Genomic DNA, 25,925 nt, shown 5'->3' with positions numbered 1-25,925 from the left:
TCTTATTCTTGTTTTTCAAATATTCTCTATTTCCATATTCATTTTAGTGCTGGGAGAAAAAGGTAACAACAATAATAATGTTGGATAACCAATTCAATAAGAAAATCTCTTTAAATATCTCTTTCCAACAACTTCTTACAAGATTTCTGGCTGAAAATCATTTCTTACATTTATGTGTGGAGATATATATTTATATGTTCAAATTCAATATATTCAAATTCAAATATACGATTTTTAGAAAATAAGATCATATGCATGAATCAGGGATTTTATGAGACTGACGCGCTGCCTACTGCGCTAAGGAGGCACCTTGAATCAGGGATTTTAAAACTGATCATTAATGATCAGGGAGTTGGTTCTGCATACTTCAAAAAGATGCCCAAACACACTTAAAAGGTAGAAACAATACAACTACATACATTTAGGTGTTCTGTGCTGTGCTTCTGAGCCTCCACCAATGGTTAGAAGACACTAACATATCTCCTTGTCTCCCTTGATGGGAAAGAAAGGAGAGGAGAGGCCATGAGGAACCACTGCGGGTCATTCAGCCTTTCTGCACCTCCTTGAGATTATTCTAACCCATCTCTAGTCTACTTCTAGGCTCCAATTAAATGGAGAAAGTTGGAGGACTTGCATTTCCTGATTTCAAAACAGATTACAAAGCTACAGTAATCAAAACAGTGTGGTACTGGCATAAAGACAGACACATGGACCACTGTTACTGATGGAGTCCAAAAAATAAACCCACATTTATATGATCAAATGATCTTCAACAAAGGTGCCCCAAGACCACTCTCAATGGGGATAGGACAGTTTCTTCAACACACAGTGCTAGGAAAACAAATGCACATGCAAATGAATGAAGTTGAACCCTTATCTTATACCATATATAAAAATTAACTAAAAAATGAATTGAAGACTAAATATAAAACCCGAAACTATTTGGCAAGTAATGATCGTAGGTATGACTCCAAAAGCACAGTCAATGAAAGCAAAAATAGACAAATTGGACTACATCAAATTTTAAAACTTTGTTTATCAAAGAATACAATCAACAGTGTAAAAGTCAACCTAAGAATGGGAGAAGATATTTGCAAATCAGATATGTGGTAAGGGGTTAATATCCAGAATATACCAAGATCTCTTAAGTCTCAACAACAAAAAATCAAATAACCTGATTTTAAAATGGGCAATGGACTTGAATAGACATTGTTTCAAAAATGATATACAATTGTACCATTAAGTGTATGGAATGCTCAATGTCACTAATCATCAGAGAAATGCAAATCAAAATCACAATGAGATACCACTTCACACCTATTAGGATGGCTGCTCTCAAAACAAGATGAAACTGAAAAAAGAAAACAAGTATGCATGGGGATGTGGAGCAGTTGGAATCCTTGGGTACTGCTGATGGGACTGTAAAATGGCACAACCATTATGGAAAACCGTATGATGTTTCTTCATAAAATTAAAAATAGAACTACTATGTGATGCAACAATCCCACTTCTATGTATATATCTAAAACAACTGAAAGTAAAATCTCAAAGAGATATTTGCAAACCCATGTTCAAAGCAGTACCATTCACAACAGCAAGGAGGTGGAAGCAGCCCAATCCGTCAATGAATGAATGGATTAAAAAAATGGATATATATACACACAACAGAAGCCTTAAAAAGAACTGAAATCTTGTCACCTGCTTCAATGCTATAGGCTAAATGTTTTTATCCCCCGAAATTCATGCTGAAATCCTGATGCTTAAACGCCTTTAGGAGGTGATCAGGCCATGAGAGTAGAGGGTATCTTAATCAAGGATAGGATTAAAACCCTTATAAAAGAGGTCCCCTGTCCCCTTCCACCATGTAAGGACATTTCCAGAAGTTGGAAGTCTACAATCCAGAACAGCATCTTCATCAGAACCCAACTATCACCCTGATCTTAGACTTCCAGCTTCCAGAACTGTAAGAAATAAATTTCTGTTGTTTGCAAGATACCCAGTCTGTGGCATTTTGTTACAGCAGTCTTGATGGACTAAGACATTCAACAACATGGATGAACCTTTGCTAAGTGAAATAAACTAGTCACAAAAGGACAAACATTGCATGATTTCACTTCTATGAGGTATCTAACATAGTCAAATTCATAGGTAGAAAGCAGAACGACTATTATCAAGGTCTCGGGGGAGAGGACAAATGGGAGTTGTTTAATGGGTACAGAGTTTCAGTTCTGCAAGATGAAAAAGCTCCGGGTATCTGTATTACAGCAATGAATATACTTAACACTACTAAACTGTACACCCAAAAGTAAGATAGTTAACTTTTACAATGTATGATTTTAATCAAATATTTTTAATATTTATTTAATTTAATTTAAATGTATTTTTAAAAATCCAAATCTTCCCCACCCTCCACCGAATAGGGAGGGAGAAAAGAAATGAAAAGGGAGAAGATACTTTCCTTTAGTGCAGATGTGTGCCATTTTCACTTCTGGTGCACTCCACACATGCCAGTTCCACACACAGAGAGGACAAAGCTTAAACCTTGAACAATGAGGACCACAGGCTTTCCAAAAACCAAATCAGATACTGTAAAACCCATCAGAAAAGTCTAGAAATGGTTTACCTTTAGGTTACCCATTGCCAGAGAAGAATCTTGCTCATGGTAGGGATACTCCCAGGAAATAGCAAGAACAACCAGTCTGTGCAATTTGGGTTCTTGACTATAAACAACTAAAATGGACATTAGCAATTTAACAGGACAGGAACTTATGGCAGTAGAGCGGGAAGTTGTGAATCCACATTAAAGCTGGAGAACCAATTTATAAGATGAACTTCTATGTCTGGGTGGCCAAGAACACACCCCGGCCACACCAGGGATTTGCCCCATTAGGATACCTGCCATGGCTATTCCTGACCCCAAGACCCCTGTCCAACCGCTCCTGTGTTGCTGCCCTATCCCCTCAATGTTCAAAATCTGGGGTGAGAAGAAGTGACTGAACATGCCAATGAGCTCCCATTCAGTGGCGGAATTCTTCCCTACAGGCAGATTATTCACAAATTTTTTTTTTTTTTTAGATTTTTTTTTTTTTTTTTAAATTTATTTGTCAGAGAGAGAGGGAGAGAGAGCAAGCACAGGCAGACAGAATGGCAGGCAGAGGCAGAGGAAGAAGCAGGCTCCCCGCCAAGCAAGGAGCCGGATGTGGGACTCGATCCCAGGACGCTGGGATCACGACCTGAGCCGAAGGCAGCTGCTCAACCAACTGAGCCACCCAGGCGTCCCCAGGCAGATTATTCAAATACTAAAGGGCAGAGAGAAGGAAATGGTCTACACTGATTACCAAGTAGCTTAGCAGCTGTTTATGTCTCCCATGGCTAGCTCACCCAGTTTAAAATAAAGTAGTAAGTTTCCAGCCAATTCTGGGGAACAGGAGAATCTTCACGCTCACTGGATTCTGTCCCTTGCAACGCAGCAGGTTTCCACAAGCTACCCAACCAGATAAGACCACTCCTAAACTGTCACTAGGTAAAGCAAGGCACACAGGAGCAGGCAGGATGAATGAGACCATGGCTAGTTGCCCTCTAATGCTTTTGCTTCTGTCAAAGTTGAATTGACTTGATGGTGATAAGAGCAGACACTGTCTTCCAAACTCCACCAGCACAAACTATAAAGACAGAGTGTGTAAAGTGCTGCTGTCACCATCCCCACGGGACTAACACTGCTTAGTCAGAGAGGATGCCATTTATCCAGCACAGTTTAATCAATGGGTAAGCCTCTGGCCAGCTCCCAGACAGTCCATCTGAAAAAAATGTCCATAGACTCTGTAAGCCAAAGATACACAGAAATTTAGAAAGTCATAAAGAAGTGAAAGCAAGGGTAAGGAATTAACTTTCTTTCACATTATATTCTTTTATTCATTCAATACATTCCTGTATTAAAAGGGCTCTGAAAAATAGACTTCTATTTTCATGACAGACAAAGATGTCTCTTCCTCCTTTATCTTGAAAAATCAACAAAACAAGAATTTTTTTAAAAAAACCAGAAATACCATTTAAAAAAAATAAAACTAGGAGACTGCTATAGCTCTGAACCACCACCTATGCAGGCAGTGAAGAGAGAAATGGTGAGGGGCATGAGAGAGCAGAAGAGATCCAACCTCGGTGTCTGAACAAGCTGCAGGGGGCGGCCCCCCCTGAGACGTCAGGAATGGAGGCATTAGCTATTGTGAAGGTGTGGTGAGTGGGCAAAGGCAGAAAACAGGGAGACTGAAAATCTACATACACAGCAGTTAGATTTCCAGGGTACCTCACTCTCTCCAAAGGAACTAGAAGGTATACTATTCATAAATATGGCTTCTGGGAAGCAATAAACTTACAAACAAGCAGCATGGAAGGGTAGGGGGGTGAAAACAGTGATGTGAAGGTGAATAGCAGTGAGCAAAACCCTCCAGCTCTCTCAGCCTATAGGTCCAGAACTCTAGTAGCCTGGCTGATATCCCCAAAGCAAGAGACCGAAGAGCCATTCTCCAGAAAAATTAAATCATCACTGAGAAAAGACCTGCAGATTTTATTATCCGTATCTACCACAAGAATATAACAAGTTACCCAGTCAAACTACAGAGAAGTCTGATAGAAAACAAGCCCCCACACATATATATGAGCACATACACAGCTTCTAATTAGCTTTCTAGTGCCTCAACTCTTAAACAAAAGACAAGGATCACCAGATATCTGAGGATAGAAAAGACCAAAATAAGCATGTGAAAAAAAAGTGAATTAGTAGAACAAGAACAGTACTACTAAGAGAAGAAAATCTAAAGAAATCATATTTAACATCTACACTGAGCTAAGATCTTATACTCATCTTATAAAAGCACATTATTAAAAAGAAAAAATCAGGATGTAAGAAAGGAAAAAAAAGATGACATAAAAGTTCAATGAAAAAATTCAGAGATTAAGTTAAAGAAATCTTCCACAAAGTAGAACAAAAAGTTAAAGAGGACAATACAAAATAAAAGGATAAGAATATAAGAAAATCAGTATAAGAAGTTCACATGTAAATTTATACGTATTCTAGATAAAAAGAACAGGGGGAAAAAGCAGGGAGAAATTTTTCAAAGAAAATAATATAAAAACATATTTAATAATCATGTAATTCTTGGATAATAGGGACCTACTGAACACACAGCACAGTGAATTGAGTAACATAGTGTACATATAACATAGATTACATTATGGTAATTCACCAAAAAATTTTAGGATACACTTATGAATAAGAGACATTAAAAACCTGGGAAGAAGAAACTGGTAAAAGCATGCAAAAGATCAAGGAAAAGGGCATTAAACTTCTCTACTGCAGCACTAGGCACCAGATGATAATGAAGCAAAACCACCAACACTCTTCCCAACCTAGAATTCTATACCCAGCAGAATTATGAATCAACTACAAAACCAGAACAAAGGAATTCGCATACCTGAGAACTCTGAGGGACAGAAAACGGCTAGATTTTAAAGTCTTATAGCACTATTTGACTAAGAGTTTTGCTTTGTTCTGAACTGTACAGTTTATATACAGTTTCAGCTATACCTCATTTCAGTTTGCAGACATGAGAGTTCATTTTCTAGGGTTTGTAAACATGAATGGGATATACCTTCAATTACCACATACTCCCCTAACAAAATACGAGATCACAATGTAAAAAATTCCACAGTTAAAACAATAAGCTTTATTCTTAAAAAGTACTTTATAGTCACAAAATATCCTGGGAAGTAAGACAGGTATTATCATCCTTTGCTTAAAGATGAGAAAACTCGGGGCGCCTGGGTGGCTCAGTGGGTTAGGCCGCTGCCTTCGGCTCGGGTCATGATCTCAGGGTCCTGGGATCGAGCCCCGCATCGGGCTCTCTGCTCGGCAGGGAGCCTGCTTCCTCCTGTCTCTCTGCCTGCCTCTCTGCCTGCTTGTGATCTCTCTCTGTCAAATAAATAAATAAAATCTTTAAAAAAATAAAAAATAAAAAAAAATAAAGATGAGAAAACTGATACTTTAAGGGAAATGACTTCCCAAAGGTGTCAACACAAACATAAAGTCATGCGAGAACTATCTAAATCTAGCGCCATGTTCAGGATTTTAACCTGACATGAATTCAAGAAGTCTGTGCACAATCTTTATGGCTTTACGTTTCAACATCTCTTTCTCTCTTATGCATAGGGAAACTGTTTCCTTTCAAGGTATCTAAAGCATCATTATCCGTTTTCTCTACTCCAATATAACCCAGCTACTTATTTCACCTTAAGCACCTCAGTACTAGAGCCCCTTCCCCTTCTCCAGGCCACCCTTAAAGAACTGTAGTAAAGGTTCTAAAATAAACACTTAATTATACACTTGGAGTATGACAAGGGCAAATCCTAACTACTCATTAGGAAGAAGTTGCTTGGTTTTTTTTTCCTTAACCCAGGGAGAAGGAAAATAGATAATTAGACAAATGTGACTTCATCTTCTCATATGCTACATACAGAAAGAAGGCACCTAATGTATCTCAGGTGTTCATAATAACCCATCTGACTCACTGCCATAAAAAAAAATGAACAAAAAACAATTCTGGTTTATAATTGGCTATTAGCAGTTTTTTACAACATAGAGGAGTAAAGATTCAAGAACAACTATCCCTTCCATTCTGCCCCCAAAATGTATTAATCAAAAAATCTGCTTTAGGGGCGCCTGGGTGGCTCAGTGGGTTAGGCCGCTGCCTTCGGCTCAGGTCATGATCTCAGGGTCCTGGGATCGAGCCCTGCATCGGGCTCTCTGCTCAGCAGGGAGCCTGCTTCCTCTTCTCTCTCTGCCTGCCTCTCTGCCTGCTTGTGATCTCTCTCTGTGTCAAATAAATAAATAAAATCTTTAAAAAAAAAAATCTGCTTTAAAATTTAGAACACATTAAACACAAACACTCCCCTTCCCTTCCCACCACTTTCCTCAAGCAGAGAGACAGGAAGACAGACAAGCATGCACTCACATTCACACATCGTCTGTGTCCTGGGACTCATATACCCTCTTTTACACTGTGAACCTGAATGGTACAGGGTGAAGAGGTCACAGTCCTCCCTGAAAAAACCCGACTTCACTCTAGGTAACGTGTTTCGAATCACCCGAATAACAGTGTGATAACAATCTGCTACTTACTCCACAGTATCGGTCACCATTAAATATCTGAGGTGGCAGAGGGTTGCCCTGAGCAGGCTTCTTTTCTGGGGGGATGTTTTTGTACATCCATTGTCTTTGTTCTTCTGACATCGTGATATCCACCTCCTCAAACTCTATCTTGTTGGCTTCCAGAAATCTAACCACATCCTGCTGCTTCTTCTTTATCTAAAGAGGGAAGACAAACAAATAAGGAGACAGGCTCATCTGAAACAATATGTAAAGATTTCCAAATTGAACTAGATTTGATTTCTTATTGTCAGAGATCACTGATAAAAAAAAAAGTTTAAAAAAAAAGGCAATATCCATAGGCACCAAGCACCATCCTCTCACTGGATATCCAGCAGAAGTCTAGGCAAATCCTGACATGATGATTTCTTCACCTAGACGCCCCAGAACTCTGGGGCACAACCTGGAAGGATCAGATTATGTATGAGGTGAGGGACTCAGTTCTCAGCAGGCCATAACCATTCTCCCTCCCACTTACAGAAGTTGACATTTACAATCACGAAAGCTCCCTCTGCCAAAACCATTTGAAAACCACGTATAGCCCATCTGAGATGTCAACATTTCACCGATTCCCGGGAGCAGCAACATTTTTATTCCCCTCAGCAGTCTCTTTCAGATATTCCACAGCTGTAGCCACTGTCATGAAAGCATCTTTTCATCAGTTCACAAGAGAAAAATGTTCTCTGCCTCGAAGGTGAAAATAAACAAGCATCATCTTACTTTGAACTTAACCCTTTTTGTTCCTCTCATCTTCATGTTTCCTTCTTCAGTCACCAGGAGTCAGGTATGCTCTTGAAGAGCAGCAAACACATCTGTAGGTTTTCAAAATCTTATCAATCTTCTTGTTTAAGGGCACATATTAAATAATTCAGACAGGGTGACAATAGTTAGTATCTTAAACACAGCATGTAGAACATGATTCAAGAGGCTTGCTTTTTCTAAAGTGAATCTGGGAAATGTACATGGAGAACAAACTTAAGCAGTGAAGTAATTTTATAATGGCCATAGAAAAAAATCTTTTTGAGAGATCAAGTCACCAGAAAGACCTCTCATCCAAAAAACAGAATGTCTGAAGAACAAACATTCATATACTGATTGCCCTACCAATTTCCTCCACCTTCCCCCCAAAAGCCTCAATGACATGTGCTTCTGAGATGGAAATCTGTTGTATGCCATGAGCACACAGTTTTTGATCACTGAGTTGAAGCCTATGAATAACTAACAAGATTGCATAGTTAGTATGGACAGAAATACAAAGCTAGCCAAATAGGAATCTTTACACTCAGTGGTATCAGAAAACAAGGGAACTACGTATGGTAGTTTGATGTATTATCTTAGTTTCTTGAATTAAGCTCTTTCTAATTGCTGAAAAAGTTACCTTTTTTCCCTCACTGGTATACAATTTCAGAAATGTAGTTGTATTATTCTGAAACTTTGGCTTGCAAAACAAAGTATTTTTTATCCTGCTTCATTTCCCTTTATAGTCCTATAAGGCTTAAGATAAACAAGGCTGACGCTGAGGTCAAAGTGGTCATCTATTTTTTTTTTAAGATTTTTATTTATTTATTTGACAGAGATCACAAGTAGGAAGACAGGCAGTCAGAGAGAGAGAGAAGCAGGTCCCCCGCCGAGCAGAGAGCCCAATGCGGAGCTCAATCCCAGGACTCTGGGATCATGACCTAAGCCAAAGGGAGAGGATTTAACCCACTGAGCCACCCAGGCACCCCGTGGTCACCTATTTTGATCAAGGTCTTAGTATGTGTTCTTGTTAAGACAATCATGTCGTTGTCCTGTTTATTTAGTGGGTCCCCATTGCCCTTGGAAGAACACACGCATTTCTTAGCATAGCACAATGTCCTTCATGATCCAGTTCCTTTGACTATGAAAGCAATGTATTTGCATTTTTATAAGTTTAGAAATTGTAAAACAACCTAACAAGAAGTTACCTGCAATCCTCTCAAAATCTAATTGGAGGAAGGGGTTTGGATTTAACGTCCATATGTAGAGCTTTACATATGCAATACATTTCAAATGTTCATGAGTGATCAAAAATGAAACTGACACACAGTCACACTTGAGTTTTCCATATAATGTATATACAACATACTATCCATCCCACCTCTACATCTTCCCCAAAATGTGAGTGACTAAAAACTCAGATACTCTCAATGCTAGGATATATAAAAGATACATACATAGCTTCTTTAATACCCAGTTCCCTAGCTCCCCCCACCACATACACACATTTATTAGTAGACTATAATCCCCTATATCTCAACTGGCCGTTCCTTTCACAGGATCACCCTCAACAAAAATAGTGCATCTTGCCCCTTTAACTCAAAAGTACACCCTGTGTACTGTCCTGTCATTAAAAATTTTTCAAAAGCATGAAATATGTGCTTAGCAATCCATCATGTACATGTTTTTTGTTAACTTATTTTCAATTTTTGGTATTTAGAATACTTGTAACTTCCACCACTAGAAGTATCATGTAGTGAACATCTTTATTTAGAAATCTTTGACTGTAACTTTCAACACTGTTTTAGTGACAAAGCCCTATGAATGAAACTCAAATCAAAGGGTAGAGACATTTTTCAGGCTCCTGATGACCACATGCTAAACTGCTTTTCAAAAAGTCCATGTCAATATATGTTCCCATTAGCAATGTGTGAAAGGGTTCACGGCTCAACACCCCTCCCTCCTTACAGCCAATATTTGAAAGATGTATCACACAATATTAAAGTTCAAATGATGTGAGTGATGGATGTGTTAACTGTGGTAATCATTTCACAATATATACATATATCAAATCATTGTGTTGTATACCTTACACTTATGCAATATTATATGTCAGTCATATTGTAATAAAACTGAGGGAAAGGAACAAACTGGCTGCTGTTTAAAAAAGAAATTCAGGGGGCACCTGGGTGGCTCGGTGGGTTAAAGCCTCTGCCTTCGGCTCAGGTCATGATCCCAGGGTCCTGGGATCAAGCCCCGCATTGGGCTCCCTGCTCAGCGAGGAGCCTACTTCCTCCTCTCTTTCTGCCTGCCGCTCTGCCTACTTGTGATCTCTGTCAAATAAATAAATAAAAATCTTTAAAAAAAAAAAAAAAGAAAGAAAGAAATTCAGGGCGCCTGGGTGGCTCAGTGGGTTAAAGCCTCTGCCTTCAGCTCAGGTCATGGTCCCAGGGTCCTGGGATCAAAGCCTACATCAGGCTCTCTGCTCAGCAGGGAGCCTGCTTCCTCCTCTCTCTCTGACTGCCTCTCTGCCTACTTGTGATCTCTCTCTCTGTCAAATAAATAAATAAAATCTTAAAAAAAAAAAAGAAATTCAAACGCATCATTACACACTAACAATGCTCAAGAAGCAAAGGATAGTTACTGACAAAGGTGATAACTGACAGTAGTACAGGAAGTAAAATGTAAATAATATATCTCTGGATTAAAAGAGGGAAGCAGAGAAGGCAGGAGTAGGTTTGTGTTTCAAAGAGATCACTTAATACTGCACAACTAAAAAACAAAAAAGGAGAAGCTCTGTATGTACCGTTAACACTGCCATGAAAGATCTCCAGAGGACATTAGTAAGTGGGGGGGGGGGGGGGTAAGAAAAAACAAGGAAGAGAACTGTGCATAGACTAGGAACACTTTTTAAAAATAGAAAAAATAAAGGAACACATTTGTATTTGCTTTTATTTATGTTAAAAATGAACTCTTGAGTTTATCTTTGTGTATGGTTGAGGCAGGAATCCATCAGAATCCTAGAGGAGAACATAGGCAGTAACCTCTTCAATATCAACCACAGCAACTTCTTTCAAGATATGTCTCCAAAGGCAAAGGAAACAAAAGCGAAAACGAATTTTTGGGACTTCATCAAGATCAAAAGCTTCTGCACAGCAAAGGAAACAATCAACAAAACAAAGAGGCAACCCACGGAATGGGAGAAGATATTCACAAATGACAGTACAAAAGGCTGATATCTAGATCTATAAAGAACTTCTCAAACTCAACACACACAAAAACAGATAAGCATGTCCAAAAAATGGGCGGATGACATGAACAGACACTTCTGTGTCATACAATGACATACAAATGGCTATTAGACACATGAAAAAATGTTCATCATCACTAGCCATCAGGGAGATTCAAATCAAAACCATATCGAGATACCACCTTACACCAGTTAGAACGGCCACAATTAACAAGATAGTAAACAACGTGCGTTGGAGAGGATGTGGAGAGAGGGGAACCCTCCTACACTGTTGGTGGGAATGCAAGCTGGTGCAGCCACTTTGGAAAACAGTGTGGAGATTCCTTAAGAAATTAAAAATAGAGCTTCCCTATGACCCTGCCATTGCACTACTGGGTATTTACCCCAAAGATACAGATGTAGTCAAAAGAAGGGCTATCTGTACCCCAATGTTCGTAGCAGCAATGGCCACAGTCTACAAACTGTAGAAAGAACCACGATGCCCTTTGACGGACAAATGGATAAGGAAGATGTGATGTTTATACACTATTGAGTATTATGCCTCCATCCGAAAGGATGAATACCCAACTTTTGTAGAAACATGGACGGGACTGGAAGAGATTATGCTGAGTGAAATAAGTCAAGCAGAGAGAGTCAATTATCACATTGTTTCACTTATTTGTGGAGCATAAGAAATAACACAGAGGACATGGGGAGAAGGAGAGAAGAAGGGAGTTGGGGGAAATTGGAGGAGGAGACGAACCATGAGAGACTATGGACTCTGAAAAACAATCTGAGGGTTTTGAAAGGGCGGGGGGTGGAAGGTTGGGTGAGCCTGGTGGTGGGTATTATGGAGGGCACGTATTGCATGGAGCACCGGGTGTGATGCATAAACAATGAATTCTGGTACACTGAAGAGAAATTTTTAAAAAATTAAAAATAAATTAAAAAATGAATTCTTGAGAGTTATATAAAAATCTAACAGAAATAGATGTCTAGAGGCTAGGGCGCTGGGAACTGGGCGACAGGAACAAAGTAGGAGTGAGAACTTTAAACGTTTTTGAACAGTGTGAATATGTCAATATCCAAAAGATAAAATAGAAGAAAGTTATGTTGAGAAAGAGAGCTTCATATAGAAGGGAGCAGTAGTATATAGCCATAGAGATGTGGTGGTGTTTTTTTGTGGGGTTGGTTGTTTTTGTTTTTTAAAGATTTTATTTATTTATTTGAGAGAAAGAGAGAGCATGAGACAGGAGAAGGTCAGAGGGAAAAACAGGCTCCCCGACAGAGCTGGGAGCTGATGCGGGACTCGATTCAGGGACTCTGAGATCATGACCTGAGCCAAACGCGGTGGCTTAACCAACTGAGCCTTCCAGGCATCCCAAGATGCGGTGTTTTATATAAATCAGGTTTTCCAACAGGACATGAAGCACCAGGAGTCAAAGCATGTTGTTCTCACTGGCCTCCATGTTTATTCAAACTTCTAAGAAAAGCCAGATGATTAAAAAGAAATTTTTCTTGGGGGTGCCTGGGTGACTCAGTCGTTAAGTGTCTGCCTTTGGCTGGGGTCATGATCCCAGGGTCCTGCTTCACCCTCTTCCATTCCCCCTACTTGTGTTCCCTCTCTCACTGTGTCTGTCTCTGTCAAATAAATAAATAAAATCTTTAAAAAATAATAAAATAAAAATCAATTTTTCTTAAGAAAGAGCTAAGGCGGGGCGCCTGGGTGGCTCAGTGGGTTAAAGCCTCTGCTTTCGGCTCAGGTCATGATCCCAGGGTCCTGGGATCGAGCCCCGCATCGGGCTCTCTGCTCGGCAGGGAGCCTGCTTCCTCCTCTCTCTCTCTGCCTGCCTCTCTGCCTGCTTGTGATCTCTGTCTGTCAAATGAAATGAATAAAATCTTAAAAAAAAAAAAAAAGAAAAGAAAAGAAAGCGCTAAGGCCACAGAAAATTAATACTACAGCAAATCATTCAAATAAACAAAGGGCAGAAATTTAACCCAGAGCAAGAAGTTTTGGAGTGGATATCTGTGACATTAGCATCAGGAAGGAAGATGAGTCACAAGCTGCCACTACTGGCTATTTTTAAGACCTGCTGGGGTGAATGGGGCCTGGAACTGCAGAAGCCCAGGCTTATGTGGCAGGGGGACAGGCCAGCTTGGGCAGCGGGGACTTGGAAGAAGGGACGGCTTGCTGGGTGGGGCCCCAGGTAATACAAAAGGATTCCCACGTGACAACAGGAAGCTGCCCGCTGCATGTGCTGGCATAAATCCAGAATTCAAATAACACCAACATATACCACCTTGGTACCTCCCTGTCCCAAGGAGCTTTATCCTCCCATTTCAACTATCCTGAAACAAAATGTACAAAATGTAAATGATATTGATGTAACAATCAGTATCAAAAGACACATGAAGTGAAAGTGGAAGAGAAGTAAACTGTGGGGCAACAGTGGGATTACCGTCGCTGTCACGCATGAAAATTCAGCTGTGATCAAGGACCTACATAACTCGCGTTTTTTGTTGTTGTTGTTGTTGTTTTGTTTTTAACACACTAAGACGCCTCGGCAGATAATGCTAGTTTTTACCCAGTAGCCCATCTCCCTTCCTTTCTTAGTACCAGAAGCCTGGTTTTGTTTGGAAAAGCAATGCGCTCCACTACAAAACCCTGTTTTACCCAGACTCCTCTGGAACCAGAGGGTCGTCACATGACACAGTTCTGGCCAATGAGAGAGACAAGGCAGACGTTCTCCGGAGGGCTTCACTTAATTAATGAAAACACGAAGTCCATTATGTCCTTCTCCCTCCTCTCTTGAAGGAATACAGAAGTGGTGCCTGGAGGTGCAGAAACCATTCTGCAACTGTGAAAACAAACACCATATGCTAAGAATGGCCAAGCAGAAAGACAGGAGCTTGGGTCCTTGATGTTGTGCAGCCAGCTCTAAACCTTTCTGTATTAGACAAATTAACCCTGAATTGCTTAAGCCACTCTGTCCAGTTTTTCCATAGCTTTATCGGAAGAAAATTCTTAACTGCTACTTAAAATGTCTTCAGAAATACAAGTATGATGGATTGAAAATAAAAGCTATTACTGCATAGCAGAGCCTAGAAATAAAAGTCGTAAGACATAAATTTAAGTGAAATGAATATGTCACTGAATGAACAGATGAATTTTCATTATTTTCACAAAATGACTGCCAAAAAAGGATAAAAAAAAAAAAAAAAAGGTGTTGGACCCCAAACAGAAAAAGAAAGAAAAGCATGAGATTTAGATTTTATTATTCAAACATACACCATTACACATCATCCACAGCAATTAAAAGGCACAGATAATCCAAAATCTCTTAGGCTAGATTATGGGAAGGCAAACTATGGCCCACAGGCTAAATTTAGCTCATAACAGTTTTTGGATAGCCCACGGTCAAAAATGGGATAATTTTTAATGGGGTCAAAAAAAAAATAGTACTTGATGACACGTAAAAATCATATGAGATAAAAATTTCAGTGTCCATAAATAAAGTTGTATTGGAAGATGGCTGCAACCACTCATTTCCACACTATCTGTGGCAAAGCTGAGGGCTGCAACGGAGGCACAGGGCTCCCAAAACCTGAAGAAAAAGTCTGTCCTTTACAAAGTTTGCCAGCCCTGAACTAGACCAAAGATCCCCATTTCTGGTTCAAAGTTCAATTTCTTAATGAGGCCTTCCCTGACAACCAGGTTTTACATTTTTCCAGCACCCCACCCCCCAACTCCCTACTTCCTTCAAGGCTCCATTTGTTACCACAGCACTTAGCATCTGACATACTGTACGTTTTCCATATTTATTTCCCTATCTCCCCTAATAGAATATAAATTCCACCAGGCCAGGGATTTTGTCTCCTGTTTTGTTCAATGCTGTACCCCCAGGGCCTCGAAGCACGTCTGGCATGTGGCAAACACTCACTACATGGTTGTTAACGAACAGACAGGATTTTCACACATGAAAGGGCCAAGGTGACAGAAAGGCTTCATCCTGACTCTCAGCAGTGTTGGTTCTCTTGTCCTTTAGGATGCTCTACCACGGAGAGTCCTCCCTAACCACCTTTGCTCAAGTTCTATTGTCTAAATTTATTAAAATTTTATTTATTAGCCTCTGTACTTGACTTTAGGCTCACCTCTCTCCACAACATCACTTCTGTCAGCACAGACACTATGCTGACAAAAAAAAAAAAAAAAAAAAGGAGGCCCTCAGTAAATATTAACTGAACGGATGATTAAAGAATTATCACTCCAGCCCTGAACATCAAAGATTTCCAGGTGATGTTCTAGAGATCAAACGGAGTTGGTAATTTAATTTAGGAACAAATGTAACTGAAGTTTAGCCAAAAAGGAATGTAGATCAAACGTCAGTATTTCTCAATTAATGCTAAAGCTGTATGATTTTTAAAAGCAGTGTGTCTAGGACGCTACATTTAACTGTAAATTACCTAAATAATTCATAACGGTCTGTAGACCCTGAATGTGAAAAAGGCTTTGCTTTTAACACTGACAATGATACTGAAGAAGAAAGTTGTACGTGACTATATATTTGAATAAATGCTATTGTCAGTTAATTTTAAAAACTGCAAGTGTATAATGTCGTATTTTGTTTGGCCCAAATGTTTTAATTGTTGGTATATCTGCAAATTGATGGAAATTGCGAAAGAAGCAAATAAATATACCAATATTTCCCTGTCTCCGCTTCCAACAGCTACCATGGGGTTCTCACACTCCCATCCACTTCCCCCAGTATTTCCAAAGCTCTGAGCCAAGCTTTTAAGAGGCCCTGTATCAATAAATGATCTGTATTCCCCTCAAAATTCATATGTTGAAACCTAACCCCCAAGGTGGTGATCTTAGAAGGTGGGGGCCTATGGAAGGTGATTATTTTATGAGGACAGACCCTCATGAATGGGATTAGTGTCCTTATGAAAGAGACCTAAGAGCATCCCTGCCCCCTTCCACCATATGAGGACACAGCCAGGAGTCGGCTGTCTGCAAGCAGCAAAGGGCTTTTTCCAGAACCTAACCATGCTGGCACCCTGATCTTGAATGTCCAGCCTTCAAACTGTACGAAATAAATTTATACTGTTTCTAAGATACCCAATTTTGTTATCACAGCCCAAAGACAAAGAATGTTTACCCTTACAACTCCATACCCTGTCAAGCAAGACCTACCCAAGCCCTGGTGACCCACCCCCACCGGCGCCTGGGCGATAAACTGTCTGGGCTGGTGCTGCTGAATGGGCTGACCTGGCATGAACACTCAACGACCCGTGAAAATCGCAGTGAAGATGTCTGTAGCTCTTTCGCTGGGCAACCTCCTGGCTCCAGGAGTCCCTCGGGATTGGATGAGAGGACCGGCTAAATAAATTACACTGCACTTGAGTCAGATTAACCCCTACTCGGAGGCACTTTTAAGTAAACTTGCACTCCTCCACTCTCTCTTCTCCCAGGATTAGTTCTTTCCCAGAAGGCTGACGGTTATGTTAAGTAATTAAGGAGCCCCTGCTAGAATCCTTCCATAGGCTTCTAGACATGTCTAGTCATGTGTCAACTCTGGGGTACACACAGCTGATGCTGCACCTCTGGACTTTGGGAGCCACTAGCAAATAAAGAGAAATAATCAATTTAAATAAGATAGTTGTTGTTGTTGTTTTTAATAGAGATTTAATGTGCATAATTGTGGGAGAGCAAGTTTAAAGAGAAATGATGGGAGACAACAAGGAAAACTGCAGGGAAGACGGGGAGTGTGTATTTTTGAGTGAGACTCTCTTGAGTGTAATCCTGGCCCTGTCACCTGGGTAGCCTTGGGGCAATTACAAAGCTTCTCTCTCAACATTGGTTGCCACTTTTGTGTGAAATGGACCCATTTTTTTTTTTTCATAGATTCACTGAGAGGATTAAATACAAAAAGAGCTGAGCAATACCAGGATCTTGCTCAACTGTCTCATTCCTTCAAAAGCATGAATTTTCCTTTCTTTGCCCTAGATGGGACCCTCTGCAAAAATATATACAAAGTGCCTTCTGGGTACTTTCAAAGGCTTTAGGTATTTGATGTAACAGTTCTTTATTTCACTTACTTTCACACTTCAAATACAGTTTTCTTTTTTCTGACTTGAGGTAGATGTAGGACTGATTAAGACCTTTTATATACCTCCCATGGAAAAAGTGAAAGGCAGAGGAAAGAAAACACAAAGTATGTATTTTCTAGTAACTTGACAAAACTTACCATGGAGGGGCTGGACTGAACTAAGGAGAAGGAGAGGGCCCTAAGACAACTTTCCACCACAAAGGGAGGAAAGGACCCGTGATCTTTCCCTTGTCAAAGGCCCTAGGAACTTCCCAGCAATTGAGCAAAGTATCTCGAAGAAACATAATTTCATGGCAAATTATTTTTTTCTGAAGATTTTGTTTATTTGACAGAGAGAGAACAAGCAGGCAAAAGCTTCTGGCCAAGGGAGCCGGCAAAGCAGACTCCCCGCTGAGCAGAGAGCAACATGGGACTTGATCCCAGGACTGGGGAATCATGGCCTGAGCCAAAGTCAGATGCTTAACTGACTGAGCCACCCAGGCACCCCACATGGCAAATTCTTTAACTAATACCTCTCTGGTGGACTCACTAGGCACTATACTGTCAGAAAGAGGATGCAGACGGCAGGAAGTAGTGGCAGACACTAGACTAGTTACCTTCTTTCAGTCTGTGAAGACTGGAAAACCAAAGTTCCAGTTTGCCCAGGCACCCTGGCACCTGGGTAGCCCTATGACCCAGCTCTGGCCCCTGAGGTGTGAGCCCACGTCTGCTGAGCTTCTGAACAAGGCTTTGCTCTCCTGATCAAGCAGAGGGATTCAGCTGCCAGGCCCTTCATCCTCGCCCTTCCTCCTCCCTCCTGCTTGGAACCTCAATGTGAGGGCGAGAGGTATGGAGGCAACTTTTCCACCCTAAGCCGGTAAACATCAGGAAAAGACCAAGAGAATCCTAGAAACACAGGCCCTGAACAAATCAGCCTGCAGACTTAGTGAGAGACCAACACTTCCGTTCTTTTAAGCTCGCGTTAGCCAGGTTCTCCCTTAGCGCCAGGTGAACACACTCCTCACTCAGACACTCACCAATAAGCTTCATTGCTGGGGAGTAGGGCAGGCTGGAGACTAAACCCCTAGAAGCCATCGGCTGTCACCGTTCTCACACTGTTTAACTAAACATGAGGTCACACACCAAGTTCAAAGTGTCTGGTGTCTGTTGCACGTTATCTTACCAGAAAGCAAATACCAGGCTACCAAGTCAAAGATAACAATGAGAGAGGCTGTCTAGCAAGAGATTGAAACTTGAGTTTTAAGGAATCAGAGTGTCAGATAGAGATGGATTATGAAATACATGACGATTTCTGAAACAGCCAGTATTATATGGTATAAATTAAAGCAATAAAATTTTAATAATGGAAAAAATTGTGCTTTTTCATCTGTGTTTTATTAGCACGGTCCCTACTATTTAACAGGCACTCAATATGTTTATGTTAACCATATAAATATTACTCAGTTTGAATAAATACTTTTAATGTTTTCTTTTGAATCAGTCCACATTTTTTGTCCTGTTTTCTTAAACAATTTGTATTGGTTTCTTTTTTCCATTTTTGTAAGTCATCTTCGCAATTTAATAATTTTTTATTTTAAATAACTCCCATGATTTCAGCCTGAAGCAAGTATTTTTTATACTCTCTTCCAAGGATACAAGATTTTATACTATCTTCCAAGGATACAAGATTTAGAAACATATTTAATACAGTTGTCTTAACATACACATTTGAGGTAGGATTATTTTGGTTATATCAAAAATTTTGTTTTTATAATCTTCAGAGTTATCTTATTGCATGCATGAATTCTATTAAGTACTAATGTTTAGAACTTTATTCTACCATTAGAAACTTAAGTATGTTCTAAGGATTATTTTTTTTTAATTAAGAAAGAAAACTCCTCCAAATGTGCGGACTTTTTCATGATGACAAGTGTATCAGCAGTAAGCTACCTAACATACTAACATATATCAGACCCTTTCTCACACATACAGACACACACCCTCTTCTTTCTTGACTCATCCATTCAAGGTAAATATACTTTATCAAGTAACTATTTTACAGAATGGATTTGAGGAAATGTTTGATATTATTATTTTGTTACTAGAAACAATGCTTGACATCTATAAAAACTGTCAGTATGAAAACCTATAAACAAAACTTTCTAATTTAAAGTGTTTCAAATGGAAAATTTCACAAGAATTTTTAAATTTCTCAGTGTAAAAATGTAAAATTCTTCAACTGGTTTTCAGGAACTTACTGACATCAGGGAAGACAGTATAATTTCAGCTATCAAAGTTTAACAGCTTTTGCATGACTAATGAATGGGATCAGACAAATGATTACCTCTGTTCTTTAATGATGTTCATCCTCCATCTAAATCTATGGATTCTTGGGGAATTACCTTTTCAACAATGACAACTGTTAAAGGCAACCTTCAAATTGTAGTATTGTTAGCTCACACTATTCTCACTAAGAAAAACTGTTTTTGATGAGAGAAAATTTTGATCATTAAAAAACACAATCAACAATATTGTTTGAACTGCATCCCATGACTTTTACTGCTATTCTGTGGACATTTTATGACGCACACCTTTTATTAGCATGGTAGTATATAGACTGCACTTATTTAAAGCATACACATATTGGGGATATGTGCTCAAGGAATTTTTAAATTATTATTAGGATTAGAGTATGTGATCAAAAAACTCCAGAGATGACTACACTAAAAAAGCCATGGGGACCAGAGGAAACACGCGTGTGCATGCACACAAGATTATAATGTTTAAGTCTTTATAATGCTTGAGTCTAAATAATTTTCAAGTCAGAAGGCAGATCTCTACTCCAAACATGAGAAACATTAAATTCTATTAATCTAATTTTTTAGTACCTTTTTTCTTATACTAGGTTTTAAAAGTTAAGTTTGCAAATTCCTATCCTTCAAAACCAGCAAAGATGGAAGGAACAAAATCCACCATATTTTCTAAAACTATGGGTTAAATCTTAACATCCTTTGCCTAGAAGCATTCTAGCATGCCTGGGAGTGGAAAAGTTACCACCAGACTGATAAAGAGATCCTAAAAATCTAATCTTGCTTCACTGTAAATATAGCAGCATGTTATACTGCTAATATATTTTCTATGGGTTAACATAAATGAGACATAGTACTAAAACTAGAGTCAGAAAAGACAGGAATATTAGCATACACTTACAGCACCTGAATCTGGCAAAACAGAGACATCTTAAGGTCTGGGCAACATCTTTTATAATGTTTTCTCTTCTTATTAGACACACTTCCACAGCTTCAACTATCACCTTTATGAAAAGATATCTAAAAATCTGCATTTCAAAACTGGCCTTTTGCACAGGGTCAATCCCACGGTTCCAAAGCCTTTCTGGAAATTTATGCTTGAATGTCCCAACATCACCTCAAACTTGGCGGCTAAAACAAAACAACAAAAACAATGCTGTCACAATGTCAATCTACCAATCCACTTCCTTCCCCTAACTTTCCTGTTTCTATTAACAACATACAACTTTGTTGATGACCCAGTATGACAAGAGAACCACCTACAAGTCCAAAACTCACCATTGTTACAAAGATAACACCTAAATGAAAACCACACACTTGTGATTAAACTAGATGAAGGGCGCCTCTCATACTCAGCTTGGGAGCACTAAAAACAGGGGCAGTATAAAGAATAAAGAAGGTGGGGAGGTAAACCTGACCACAGCAAGCCTGGCCTTGAGGTCTGTGCAGGGCCCTGGTTCATGTGGCACTTTGCTTGTGCTGGCTGGAACACTGTGATAATGATGCTAGGGGCAATGGCCTGATCCTCATATGGGCCACATAACTCTGAGTCATGTTCTAGTCCTGGCCAGGCAGAAAGAGCAGGATCACCCCAGACAAGTTCCTTATTCCATCAAAGCCTCAGTGTCTCCATCTGTGAGAATTTATAAATCATAATTCAGCTCAGAGGGCAGTGATGAAAATTAAATGACATAATGCTCCCAGAGTTGTACCTGGCCCAATGAAAGAACTCAATACACGTTTACTATTATTATAATTTTGATTTTATTGTATTTTTTTTTAAGATTTTATTTATTTATTTGACAGAGGGAAAGAGCACGAGAGCACAGGCATAAGCAGGGGGAGTGGCAGGCAAGGAAGAGGGAGAAGCAGGCTCCCCACTGGGCAGGCAGCCCAACATGGGGCTCGATCCCAGGACCCCGGAAACATGACCTGAGCTGAAGGCAGATGCTTAACTGACTAAGCCATCCAGGAACCTCCCTATAATTTTTATCCTAAGGCCACTAACCTCATCCTCTGTTCTTTTCTTTAGCAAGAGTGTTCTGCTAGTCACTGGGGATACCCGGACCCGGTACAATTCCAGTCACCTGGCTTCTCTTTCTCCATTCACTCCTTGATTCACTCATTCGTTCATTCCGCCAGGACATTCTGAAGGTCTCGCAGGTGTCAGGCACTGTACCCAGCAGAGGGGTAAACGCTCACCTCTGCCTTACTTCAGCTCACTTCCCAAGTGAGCAGTGAGTTACGGGGAGCCAATATTCAAGCACCGACCGCGCCCAGACTTTACTACTTGACTTAAACGTAGGACCCACTCTTTTTGGGACTGTACATTTTAGTAAGACTGAGTTTCCCTTTAAATACTACCATAACCCTTTCTCACTAGGAGCACATATTATTCCCTGAGGGGTTACTCTGCACCCAGGCTAGTGCTCCCGCACACGCTCCCGTCTTCCCAGGGCATCGGGCTGAAGCAGCTGGAGAGCGAGCAGAGCCGACCTCTGAACCGAGGCTTGTCCAGAGCAGAACGGGGTTGGGCAAACAGACACTAGTCCTTGCTGTGTGTTCACAAGAATAACCTTTCGACTCTCCATTCTCTGCCGCATACAGGAACTGAGAAAAGGAATGCAAAGGTTAAAACCAGAAAGTGGAACAGGGAGAACAAGGGATATCAGTCAAGGAAAAGAGGAATTAACAAATGTCCCCATGCTTTGCCCTCAGACTTAACGTCACTACTGGTGTATTTATTTTAACACCCAGAGCCGATGTCGATTTAAACACCTTTGTTATTGTGAGTCACAGCTGTCTCTCTTTTGGAAATACAGATTAAGACCAAGACGCTTTATATGTAATTAGGTCCAGTCAGTTCATTTAGTTCCCTAACTGAAACTCGGGCAGGTGTCTGAGTTTATGGTCTATTGCTCTTGAGCTTAAAGAAATAATTCAGAACCAATCAGAGAGAGGGTGCTACTGCCCCACCACTGGCCCAACAATTCTTCCCATGAACTCAGATCTAACCACCATTAATGAAAATGCTACCTGTATGTACTTCCTGACTGGGAACAAGTATTTTCAGAGCAGCTTAGTCAACTCCTTTCACATTCCAGATCATAGGTTAGTGAGACATTATTTGTTTCTAATTCTTGGCATAATTTTAAAAGATAACTAAGTAGGACAGTACCAGAATTGAATTAAAATTTAAAAGATGGAAGAATCTCTAAAATCTGCCCCGAGCTTAGTAACTATATTTTTCAAAACCACACTTACATGTTTGATCCCACATGATTCCCTGTTCATGTGAAAACCTAAGGCCAGCATCTCTCCCAGCAGCCCCCTCTCTCCCAACTGCTCCATCAGAGGTTCCAACAGCCAGATCTTCCTCCAATTTCCTAGTAACCATGAGGTCATCTCCTCCTTTCTTTCCTTCAGCTGCCAAGTCCTGAAACTGCTACTTCTCCTCTCTTGTCCATTTCTCCCCATTTCTAAAGTCCCTATTGTGCTGCTGGCCATACCGCTCAGAAATTTACTGTCCTACCCACTCCCTTCTAAAGGCAGACAAGAATGTTCTTCTCAAGCACACATCACGATCTTTTCAGAAGTTTACAACTTCTCGTTGACGCTTCATAAACATCGTAGAAAGACAGCTACATGGTCTCATGTTCTTAGATTTCCGGAATTGTGGAATCCTGATGTACACTGTCACACACATCGCCATCCAGCCAGAGCACCTCAGCTCACACCCTAGGCCTGTTGAGAACTGAATGAGGCTTAAAATCTCATCTCTCCTCTCAACAGAACACCCCATCATCTCTTTTCTCTAAATTATGCAAATTTACCTTGTTTGGCTAGACTTCTACACACACTGGAGCCCAAACACCTTGATTACATCTTTACTTACTTACATTCCCTGACATTTTATATTTTTTGTAGAGCTTACACAGTATTGGTACATATTAATGTCACTTAGGGTTCTAGATGTATGTGGCACATATCCCAAGAGAATTTTCTAGATAGTATATACTCACATTGTTGTCTCTGGAGTTTGTCAGAAAGTACAGATTCTTGGAAGAGGAATGAGTGCTTAAGATTTACTCACACATGGGGCATTTGTGATGTGGGAAACAGAAGCAGAAAAAAATTATTAAATTTCCTTACCCACTGAAAAGCCCTTAAAACAGGCAGAATGACATTCCTCTAGGGACTCAATTACCTCCACCTGGAGTCTTTGCTAAGGGCAAAGGGCAATCCTAGCCTGACGGACCCCTACCCCCAACCATCCTTAAGTCTATTTTAACAATTCCTTTGGAAACTCTATCTCTAAACCCTCCAAGATACAGGTTGACAATCATTCCATAACATATGGCCCACTGATACACATCTCAAGAAAAGGTCTTAAGAAAAGGTCTTATTACTGGTAATGAATAACCTTTTTCCCAACAACAGATAGCCCCTCAAAGTCCTGGAAACCTTGCTTCCAAAATTCCTTAGAGACTTAAGCGATCCCTAACCCCCTCCGCAACTTGCAAGTATATAATTGACCACGCCTCACAGCCCCGGGGCGGCAACTCTTTCTGCCTACAGGTCTTGTCCGCGTGCTTTAATAAACCACCATTTTGCACCAAAGATGTCTCAAGAATTCTTTCTTGGTCATCGGCTGCACTTGGGTGGCTTAGTAGGTTAAGTGTCTGCCCTGCTCAGGTAATGGTCCCAGGATCCTGAGATCCAGCCCCATATGGTGTTCCCTGCTCAGCAGGGAGTCTGCTTCTCCCTCCCCCTACCCCTCACTCCCTTGTGCACGTGCACATGCAGTCTTTCTCCCTCTCTAATAAATAAAATATTTTTAAAAAAATTTTAGTCACATATAAGAAAACCAGAAAATTCAGATCTTCGAAATGGTACTACCACCCACTTACTTGCCCAACCCAGAAACCTGGGCTTCATCTTTTTGACTCTCCCAGATGGTACAATTAATCAAGTCATGGCCTTTCTGCTTTTCAAATTTTTCTTAAACCCATTCACATTTCTCCATTTTCACTCCCATTAGCCTTTGCCAAGCCATTGTCTCTCGTCTACAGTTTTTCTGTGTCTTCTTCTAACCAGATTCCCCCAAACTACTTTTCACTGAGCAGCTAAAATATTTTTATTAAAGCATAAACCTAATGGCTTCATTTGTCTGTTTAAAAACCTCTCTTCAAAAAAAAAAAAAAAAAAACCTCTCAGTAACTTCCCATTATCCTTCAGATAAAAAAAAAAAAAAATCCTTGCCCAGCCTCCTGCCCCTCCCCCACTCACCCTGAAGCAATGGCTCTCCACCCACAATACAGCCAGATCACCTAGAGGGCTAATCAAAACAGACTGTAGAAAGGAGGTCAACCTCAAAGTTTCTCAGTCAGTAAGGCTTGGTGGGGCTCAAGAATTTGCATTATATATCCATAGAATTGAGCATTATCCGGCTATAAATATGAATGAAGTACTGATACAGGCCACAACATGGCCCAACCTTGAAAACATGTTCAGTGAAAGAAGCTAGTCATAAAGGAGCATATACTACCTGATTCCCTTTATATAAAATGTCTAGAATGGGCCATTCTATAGACAGAAAGTACAAGTGGGTGCCTACTGCTGGAGTGAGGTGGGCGGGAGGCACGGGGAAGGGCTAAGGTGTATGGGATTGGCATCTGAGGTCCCAACTTCCTCATGCCATCTCCCACCTCTCCTTTGCCTACATTTACTTCCTCCCCACAGCGACCGAACCTGTTTCCCTCACCAGGAATGTCCTCTTGCCTTCTCAACATTTAAGTCCTAAACAAACAAACAAAAAACTCAACAACAACAAAAAACATGTAAGTCCTACTCTTCCTAACAAGGCCCAACTTAGAGCCCACTACTCACAGTCCCATCCCACGTCCGGAGTATCTTCCACTTCCTCTGAACTTGGGGAGAACATGCTACTCAAATTCCTTCTGTTTCTAAGAGCTAGTGGATTTTGTTTGCCTAGTCGAGTAGACAAGAATTTTAGACATAATTTTAAATTCTGGAGGGCAGGAACATACGCTACACCTCTTTGACGTTCAAGGACCTTGCATACTATGTCAGCAAACAATGAAGTTGTAGAAACAACGATGTGAAATTGCCGATGCCTGGACCATGATCCTGGAATCAGTCATTTGTCCTACAATCATTCAATGGCCTGTCAATCTAGTCTTTTGCAAAATGGTAAAACTGGCCACAGAGAAGTCAGTTAAGTAACTAACCCAAAATAATTCACTATGTAAGTAGCACAAGTCAGGGCTGGAACCCGGATTTCCCAACGAGCAGCTCACCACCCACTTCTCCATTCTGCTAAATGACCGACATTTAGG

The 25,925-nt window shown here is 40.4% G+C and overlaps 1 protein-coding gene across 2 annotated transcripts in view; it reads right to left on the bottom strand.

Moving 5' to 3' along the window:
• SH3BGRL2 (SH3 domain binding glutamate rich protein like 2) overlaps positions 1–25,925 on the bottom strand; it is a 62,255-nt gene that overhangs the window by 15,138 nt on the left and 21,192 nt on the right. The window contains exons 1-2 of one of the 2 annotated variants that reach the window (XM_047733887.1): positions 7,922–7,972; positions 7,175–7,360 (exon numbers count right to left, since the gene is read on the bottom strand). In XM_047733887.1, coding sequence (XP_047589843.1) covers positions 7,175–7,360; positions 7,922–7,957 — 222 coding nt within the window. In that variant the 5' untranslated portion in view covers positions 7,958–7,972. Of the gene's footprint in view, positions 1–7,174; positions 7,361–7,921; positions 7,973–25,925 lie in introns of those variants that run through there. The other variant, XM_047733886.1, reaches the window with a different exon arrangement.

The sequence above is a fragment of the Lutra lutra genome, chromosome 6 (assembly GCF_902655055.1).
Source record: "Lutra lutra chromosome 6, mLutLut1.2, whole genome shotgun sequence".
Taxonomy (NCBI): domain Eukaryota; kingdom Metazoa; phylum Chordata; class Mammalia; order Carnivora; family Mustelidae; genus Lutra; species Lutra lutra.
This window is presented reverse-complemented; position numbering and strand designations above follow the sequence as displayed.